The following is a 9,379-nucleotide window of genomic DNA, read 5'->3' on the forward strand; positions in this document are numbered from 1 at the left end:
TACTTTTACATAGCCCACAAAAAGACGGGCCCTCCCACCCTTTTATTATGCACATGTGGCCTCCACCCCCCACCTGGTTGGTCGCCATGATGCCGGTATAGGTGGTTTTCCCTGGAGGCTGCCATGACACCCTGCACACATGGTGACAAGCAAAAGCAAGCAGGAGATGCCGTGATGAATGTACCTGGCTTCCAGGTACAGCTGCGCTATTTACGTATGAAAGCTCCTATGTCTTCTCAGGCAGCTTTCCCTTAAAGAAGAAGAAATGGTTTAGGGGCTACTTTCTGGTTTTTTTTTTTAATATACTTTAAGTTCTGGGATACATGTGCAGAACATGCAGGTTTGTTACGTAGGCTATGAATCCGTCTGGTCCTGGGCTTTTTTTGGTTGGTAGGCTATTAATTACTGCCTCAATTTCAGAACTTGTTATTGGCCTATTCAGTGATTTGACTTACACCTGGTTTAGTCATGGGAGGGTGTATGTGTCCAGGAATGTATCCATTCCTTCTAGATTTCCTAGTTTATTTGTATAGAGGTGCTTATAGTATTATCCGAACGTATTTTGTACTTATGTGGGATCAGTGGTGATATCCCCTTTATCATGTTTTATTGTGTCTATTTGATCCTTCTCTCTTTGCTTCTTTATTAGTCTGGCTAGCAGTCTATCTATTTTGTTGATCGTTTCCTGGATTCATTGATTTTTTTTTTTTTTGAAGGGTTGTTTGTGTCTCTATCTCCTTCAGTTCTGCTCTGATCTATTTCTTGTCTTCTGCTAGCTTTTGAGTTTGTTTGCTCTTGCTACTGTAATTCTTTTAATTGTGATATTAGGGTGTCAATTTTAGATCTCTTCTGCTTTCTTCTGTGGCTGTTTCATGCTATAAATTTCCCTCTAAACACTGCTTTAGCTGTGTCCCAGAAATTCTGTGTCCCAGAGATTCTGAGACACAGCTCAAGCATTGGTTTCAAAGAACTTATTTATTTCTGCCTTAATTTCGTTTTTTACCCAGTAGTCCATTCAGGAGCAGATTGTTCAGTTTCCATGTAGCTGTGCGGTTTTGAGTGAGTTTCTTAATCCTGAGTTCTATTTGAGTGCACTGTGGTCTGAGAAACTGTTTGTTATGATTTCCATGCTTTTGCATTTGCTGAGGTGTGTTTTACTTTTAATTATGTGTTCAATTTTAGAGTAAGTATGATGTGGCACTGAGAAGAATGTATATTCCATTGATTTGGGGTGGAGACTTCTGTCTATTAGGTCTGCTTGGTCCAGAACTGAGTTCAAGCCCTGAATATCCTTCTTAATTTTCTGTCTCATTGATCTAATATTGACAGTGGGGTGTTAAAGTCGCCCACTATTACTGTGTGGAAGTCTGAGTCTCTTCATAGGTCTCTAAGGACTTGCTTTATGAATCTGGGTGCTCCTGTATTGGGTGGGTATATATTTAGGATAGTTAGCTCTTCTTGTTGCATTGATTTTTTTACCTTTAGGTAATGCCTTTCTTTGTCTTTTTTGACCTTTGTTGGCTTAAAGTCTGTTTTATCAGAGACTAGGATTGCAACTCCTGCTCTTTATTGCTTTCCATTTGCTTGGTTAATATTCTTCCATCCCTTTATTTTGAGCCTATGTGTGTCTTTGCATGTGAGATGGATCTCCTGAATACAGCACCCTGATGGGTCTTGACTCTTTATCCAGTTTGCCAGTCTGTGTCTTTTAATTGGGGCATTTAACCTGTTTACATTTAAGGTTAATATTGTTATGTGTGAATTTGATCCTGTCATTATGATGCTACCTGGTTCTTTTGCCCATTAGTTGATGCAGTTTCTTCATCGTGTCGATGGTCTTTACTTTGGTATGTTTTTGCAGTGGCTGGTACTGGTTTTTTCGTTTCCATGTTTAGTGCTTCCTTCAGGAACTCTTATAAGGCAGGCCTGGTGGTGACAAAAATCTCTCAGCATCTGCTTGTCTGTAAAGGATTTTATTTCTCCTTCACTTATTTAGTTTGTTTAGTTTGCATATGAAATTCTGGGTTGAAAATTATTTTCTTTAAGAATGTTGAATATTGGCCCCCACTCTTTTCTGGCTTGTAGAGTTTCTGCAGAGAGATCTGCTGTTAGTCTGATGGGCTTCCCTTTGTGTGTAACCCGACCTTTCTCTCTGGTTGGAGGGCTGCTTTTTATTAAAGGAAAAATCTAGTGAGATCTTTCACTTTTTCTAGTTGCCTAAAAATAATTTCTTAATAATTGCTCTATTATTTGTAACTTATTGTTCTGCTATAAACAATCCCATTCAGAACACATGAGGGATTATATTATATGCATATAGGCCCACTGTAAGTGAGAATGACAAAAGCTGTATTGAAAATAGATTTTAAGTGCCTGTCCCAGGTCTTCACACAGAGATCCCCCTGGACTTCTGTACTCACATGTAAAAATGAGTCTGGTATCTGCATGCCTGGAAGTTTTTATGTGTATTGCTAAATGTTTCTTTAACTTCTGTAGTGTTTCCAATTCTTTAAACAGTACAGGTCAGTTATTTATTTCTATTAAAACTATGTGTTGGATTTCCCATGGGGTCATTAACAAACGGACTCACATGGACAAGTGATTAATATTTTTAGGGGATTAAAAATATACTACCAGGACACCTGTTCCCTCCTGCAGAGATGGCATTTCAGATCCTGTGGTTGGTAAACCCTCAGATGATCAATTGAAACTTTCCCTTGGTCCTTTAGCTAAGTGGCCCAAGCGTTTTTGAGAGAACCTGAAGTTCTGATAACACAGTGGGCTTTTCCCCTTGAATGGTGTCACCGAAGAATACAAGGCTCCGTGATTCCATAGCTAATACCTCAACTTTCAGCAACGAGGCTGCTGGGACCCGAATGTTCCACTTCCTGTCTACAAGACAGGGAGAAACTTCACCTCTTTCTGCTGGCAAGGGTTAGGGGAGGCTAGGGGACAGATCCATGTAAAGACAGCAGTGACTGGCAGTTCACAAGTGTTCGAGCGCTAGCTGTTTCCAAGAAAACGTTGTCTAAATAGAAATCCTTTTCAAAGCCATTCAAGCTGATTTTCTTCCTGTTCACATTGGAGCCCCAGGAGAGCTCTCATTCTCAGCCTGCTGGGCCCGGGTTCTCACCCCGCTGAGGTGCTGCGCCTCAGGGTGGTGGGGGCTGCAGACCTGTGTGATGCATGACCACCTGTTCTCCATGGCATCTTCTGTATTCACATGGCCAGAAGGAGCATTGAGAAGAGACAGGGAGTAACATCACTGTTGCCAAAAGGCCGGAAGCTGAGTCTAAGTTCTGCTCACTGCACAGAAAGCCAATCACTGAGACAGCAAGTATTGCCAGGGAAAAAGGCTTTAATCAGATGCTACAGGAAACGAGATGAGAGATCCATCTCAAATCCATCTCCCTGGCAAATTAAAACTAGAGGTTTATATAGCAAGGAAGAAGTGTAACCATGTGTGGGAAAACAGAAATGAGGGAGCTGTGAGGAAGAGGTGGCCACCAGGAAGCAGAAGATGAGTTGGGCAGTCAGGGTGGATGCAGGGTCTGTGGTCTCATTGTCTAGATGCAGTGATCTGGTGAATTGCAGCAGCTCCATGGTGCTATCTGGGAGGCCCAATGGCTGCTGTCCTTAGAAAGGAACTCAGATAAGACAGATGTAACTTTCTCAGGTTTCAAGACTAGGAGGGTCAGTTTCTATGTTTATTTCAAAGAAACCATAAACATCCACCCCTATGGGGCAATTCAGCCAGTGTCATCACCATCACTCAGCTGAAACAGAGAACCGAATCTCCTGCAAAGCCCGCTCCTCACAGTACGGCGAGCCTGGGTGCTCTGCCAGAGCAAGGCCACAGGGGAAGAACACGGTCATGGTCATGGGGCTGCTGCAAAGGGTCTTCCGCCCATAGATCATGAGGGAGAAACTGATGTTGTGGAAATTAGTGGGTCCTGCACGCCTTTCCTGTGAACCAGGGAAATATATCATCAGGCCAATAAACAAATATTTGAAGGCCTCTTTCCCAAAATAATTTTCATTGATTTGCTATGATTTAAGGAATTGAAAGATCATTTCATATAATCTCCTCTTACTCTGGCTTAAGCCCATTAGTTAATAGTCCCTTTAAACAATTTGGGTCATGGAGTGTCAGGGTATAATCTTTAAAAAGTCTTCCTCCACCAAAGGCATTTTGATTTTTTGTTTTTAGGAAACCTGGAACCACCATAAATCTTGCTGAAATAAGTGCCTCTTTCATTGAATTTTGCAGTGGGCAAGGATTCCAATGTGCGCTCTTGGACCCGTCTCTTAAATGAGAAAATACTAGATCAGGTCATGAGAAATAAGGTTCTGCTACGTAAATGGTCACAAAAAGAAAACTAGACTCATAACCAACAACTGGAGAGCCATCTGAATCCCAGTTCTACCATTTTTCTTGTGGGCTGATGTCAGGAAGAGGTTTAAGCCCATTCAAACTTCCACCTTCTCTTCCAAGATAGGGAAATGCCAAGACTGCCTACCCCACAAGGTTGTTACAAAGCTTAATGAACTGCAAAATAGAACGTGCTCCACAGAGTGCCTGGCACAGAGCGGATGCTCAGTGAACTGTGGCTGTGTATGAGTGTGTATGACTGTGTGAGCATGTGTGCATGTGTGTGTGCATGTGTGCACGTGTGTGTACGTTTGTGCATGTGAGTGCATGTGTGAGTGCGTGACAGCGTGGGTGTGTGCACGTGTGTATGTGCAAGTGTGAGTGTACATGAGTGTGTGAGTTTGTGAGTGGTCTGTGCACGTGTGTGCATGTCTGTGTTCACGTGGGTGTGTGTGTACACGTGTGAGTGTGGGGCAGTGTGTGTGCCTGTGTGTACACACGTGTGAGTGTGGGGCAGTGTGTGTGCCTGTGTGTACACACATGTGAGTGTGGGTGTGTGTGTGTGTACATGCACATGCACACTCCAAGGCGACTTTTCTTTCTCGTACTGAAGAAATGAAGGGGTGGTGGCAAGTATGCAGGTGCTTCTTGCATTTTCTTCTCTTCTTTGATGGTGGAGACGGCCAGTGCTGTTCAGGGATCCGGTGGTGACAGTGCCCTTACTGTGCATCGATCTCCACCAGCTTCTCTGGATGCTTATCTCCGCTTCGTGAGACGCCAGACACCAAAGAGCACCCTCAGACCAAGGGAAGACAGTTTCTCCAAGATCACATGATGACATCATTTCATGTCTGAAGCAAGAAAGATTGAGTTTAACAGAACCAGAAGGAAATGTGTGAGACTTCCCTGTCCAAAGATTTTGCAGGAAAGGACCGAGATGCCCCCTTTCCCTTGGGCCCTGAGCGAAATGGTTAACTTTGACTAACAGGGGAGGTTTGGTCTGACAGCTGTGACTTGCCTGTGAGTCTGTGGATCCTGTAAGTGAAACTCAACTTCAGGGAGTAGTAAAAATCATCTCAAGATATTAAATCACCAAAGGAAAACAGCAAAACAAGAGTTCAAGCATCACAGCACATGTTTTTATTTAGAGGAAGAGAGAACGGCAGAACAGTCACTTGCTGTTCTGCCAGAAGGTAAATAGTTTGAGGAAAATTCCACGACACTTGTAAAGAAGAGAAGAGATCAGGCTGTATCCCCAGAGCACTAACGTGACCAGCGGTTCAGCCCCAGAGGAGCCTGCAGACCACTGGGGAAATCCAAGTCAAGTTTGCAGTATCTTTATGCCAGAGAATAGTGGTTTTGTTGATGACAACTGACCCATTGATATCAAACCCTCCTCCACCAGGGCTGCCTTTCTAGAGCTGAGGCTGTGGGTGCGGATGTGGCAGCATCAGCGTTTCAGCAGGACAGGCCATGCCCACTGGCCCTTCCCGTGGCAGCATTGGTGCGTCTACAGGACAGGCCGTGTCCCCTGGCCCCTGAGGTGGCATCGGTGTGTCTACAACACAGGCCACATCTGCTGGCCCTTCCTGTGGTGGCATTGGTGCATCTACAGGACAGGCCATGCCCACTGGCCCTTCCCGTGGCAGCATTGGTGCGTCTACAGGACAGGCCGTGTCCCCTGGCCCCCTGAGGTGGCATTGGTGCGTCTACAACACAGGCCATGTCTGCTGGCCCTTCCCGTGGTGGCATTGGTGCATTGAGGCACAGGCCACGTCCACTGGCCTGTCCCACTCCCGCTTCCCCGGAGCAGCTCCATCCACCTGAAGGCATAGCCAGGTTCACCCCCAGGAAGCTTCCTTCAACCTGTCTCTCTCTCTGGGCATCCCTAGTCTCTGATGCTGCACCCTCGGTTCTCAGGGCTGCCTTTTCAGTGTGATTATGGACCTCACTGGGGCCAGGCTCTTAGGCTCTAGATAAATGCCTCCTGAAATCAGTGAATCTTACAATATTATATCCACCAACGAAGCTTGCCAGGCACTTTCCATCCGTGCCCAACGTGGAAGAAAGCCCGGGGTCTTCAGCCTCCTTATCAGTGGTCTCCGGAAAGCCTATACGGTAACAGCAACCATATGGACACTCAGGTTGAACTGAATGCCGTCATCAAACATCAGTGTGGGGTTTCACCGTGATATTGATGATACGTTACAGACTCAATACCAGTGAGCAGTTGTTTTAAGCAATAATTTTTTTTAAATACTTGGATTTACATCCTAAAATGTGGATTCCGAGAATACAGGAGGCTAAATAATGACTTTGACACTGGAACCTTGCTGATTCCGTGAAAAACAATACTCTTCCACAAAGTTCTAACTATAACTTAACAAAAGTCAGTCAGTGATCATCTCTGCACCACCACAGCACAGCTAATTGCTTCAAACCGCGTTTTCATTTTAGTGGTTCTGAGAACAGCCTGGCAGGCATGTGCACACACATTTAGAAACAGCATAATCTCTTTCTTTAGTCATCCAGGAAAAATCACTGTGTGCCCTCCCAGGTGGAGTGTAGTAAATTCTTCTTTTTGTATGCTGGAGGTGAACTGCTCCTTCTTAATCTGTTTGTTTTAAAAGTGTGGCATGCAACCACATTTTTACAAAGAAATCAGCTTAAAAACTCATTTCATCGGCCTGTAGCAAACACCTTATAAAGTGAGAAGATGTGGTATGCGATTTTCCTGTGATACGGAGATAAGTCATAACCTGCCCCATGAGTTTTTTTAATTTACAAGATATTCCATACAGGAAGGAAGGTTTAGTTGTTTTGTGAAATTGTTCAGACTCTTTAAATTTTACTTAAATACACTCAGTACGGTCTGTGATTTTGAACAGTGGTGACAGGAGACCGTTGAGAGTAACTATGAAACACATAATGAGCCAAGGTGGGGATGAATTTGCATGCATTTGCTCAAATTTTCTGGGAAGGCCACTAACTGATTACTTTCCTCCCTGGTGCGCTTCCCTGTGACGCGTAGTGCCACAGTTACGATGTTTGATACGTGCCACCATTCCCGGCCGAGGTGAACCTCGCTGGGAAAATCCAACCAATCCAGGCTGTTTAGTGTCACCTTTTACTCACCTCAAACTTGCCAAAGAAAAATATAATTATGCTAAGGCAGATGTCACATTTTAATCTGTATTCCTGCGTGTCTGTCGCTTTTGATTGTTACTACCCCTGTTGCTGGGACTCAAAACTTCTTCGGAATCAGTATTTCTGCTTGAGAGAACCAAAGCAGAGCCAGCTTTGCCACTGGAGAGGTCACTGAGAGCCCCCGTCCGCAGTCTCGCTCTGGCGCGCAGCAGACACCCGGCCTGCCTTCGGCTAGAGCCACAGAATCTGAAGACATGTCATGAATGATAAAGACTCTGTTTTCTGTAAATGTCCCATGACAAATGGGTTAACGTGAAAACAGCCACCTGCTCTCCAGGGCTGTCACGTGGAAACCCCTTTATCGATGAGCCCTCTTCACACCTCCACCTGCCGTCTCTCTGATCATGTGTCCATGTTGCACTTAACACCCTTGATAAATCAACACTATGAAACACTGTCAGGAAAGGCGTCATGAGAAACAAGCGTTTAAACGGACCTCATCCCTGCCAAGGTGAGATGAATGTGTGGTAACCCAACGCGTCCCACCCAGAAAGACGAAATGATTTCCTAACCCAGCTCTCTCCCCAGCACTATTGGCCTTTGGGATGGAGAAGTCTTGGGAACTTTCTGAATCTCCTAAATAGTGCCTTGAATATTGTCAGTTTTCAATAATTTTCCTTAAGGGATGGATTGACATTGGGGGAAAAGTCAGGAACAAAAGGAAACAAAAAGATGACAGGATTTTGAATGTTTCTCTGGTAAAAGAGCAGCTCAGCACCCAACTGGTTTAATAACGTCTGATCATCCTGCCTCCATTTTCTAGCCTTCAGATTCTCTTTCCAATGCAAGGTTTTTAAAAATGTATCCACTTTGGGCTGGGTGTGGTGGCTCACACCTGTAATCCCAGCACTTTGGGAGACCGAGGCAGGTGGGTCATCTGAGGTCCTGAGGTCAGGAGTTTGAGACCAGACTGGCCAACATGGTGAAACCCCATCTGTATTAAAAATACAAAAGTTATCCAGGTGTGGTGGGGGGTGCCTGTAATCCCAGCTACTTGGGAGGCTGAGGCAGGAGAATCGCTTGAACACAGGAGACGGAGGCTGCAGTGAGCCGAGATCGCGCCACTGCACTCCAGCCTGGGCAACAGAGCAAGACTCCATCTCTCTTCTGAACCTAACGTGATAGAATGAGCGTTTTCCATGATGACGTGACCTGCGTAGAAATGATGCCACACCTGCGTGCTGTCCCATGGGGACACATCTTGCCTAGCTGTATCTCTGCTGCTGGATTTGTTGGTATTTTTATAATCCTGCACTTTTACAAGTATATTCGTGTATGCTGTCTCACTTTCCCCACATTTCATGCTATAGTCTTAGGCTAGATGTCCAGGAACAGATTTGCTTTGTCAACCACAGGACGTGGGCATGGTGAAATGGTAGACCAGAGGCTAATGGGGGAGAACACGCTTGTTGACTTGGGACTTTCTTTTCTTACAGCTGTCTCATATACAAATTACAAGAAAACCCCCCCACCGGTGCCCCCTCGGACCACCTCCAAGCCTCTGATCTCAGTGACGGCGCAGAGCAGCACCGAATCCACCCAGGATGCCTACCAGGACAGCCGCGCACAGAGGATGTCCCCATGGCCCCAGGACAGCCGTGGCCTCTACAACTCCACGGACAGCCTGGACAGCAACAAGGCCATGAACCTCGCCCTGGAGACGGCTGCGGCCCAGCGCCACATGCCCGAGAGCCAGAGCAGCTCCGTGAGGACCAGCGACAAGGCCATCCTGGTGTCCAAGGCGGAGGAACTCCTCAAGAGCCGCTGCTCCTCCATCGGGATTCAGGTAGCCGCTCGTGG

General features: G+C 45.6%; 1 protein-coding gene across 2 annotated transcripts in view; it reads left to right on the plus strand.

Annotated features, from left to right (window-relative positions):
- The window catches only part of DLGAP2 (discs, large (Drosophila) homolog-associated protein 2), a 194,492-nt gene that overhangs the window by 146,017 nt on the left and 39,096 nt on the right, over positions 1-9,379 (plus strand). For both annotated transcript variants that reach the window (XM_011937542.1, XM_011937543.1), the window contains exon 6: positions 9,016-9,365. In XM_011937542.1, coding sequence (XP_011792932.1) covers positions 9,016-9,365 — 350 coding nt within the window. The remainder of the gene's footprint in view (positions 1-9,015; positions 9,366-9,379) is intronic.

This window comes from Colobus angolensis, unplaced genomic scaffold (genome assembly GCF_000951035.1).
Source record: "Colobus angolensis palliatus isolate OR3802 unplaced genomic scaffold, Cang.pa_1.0 Scaffold165, whole genome shotgun sequence".
NCBI lineage: Eukaryota > Metazoa > Chordata > Mammalia > Primates > Cercopithecidae > Colobus > Colobus angolensis.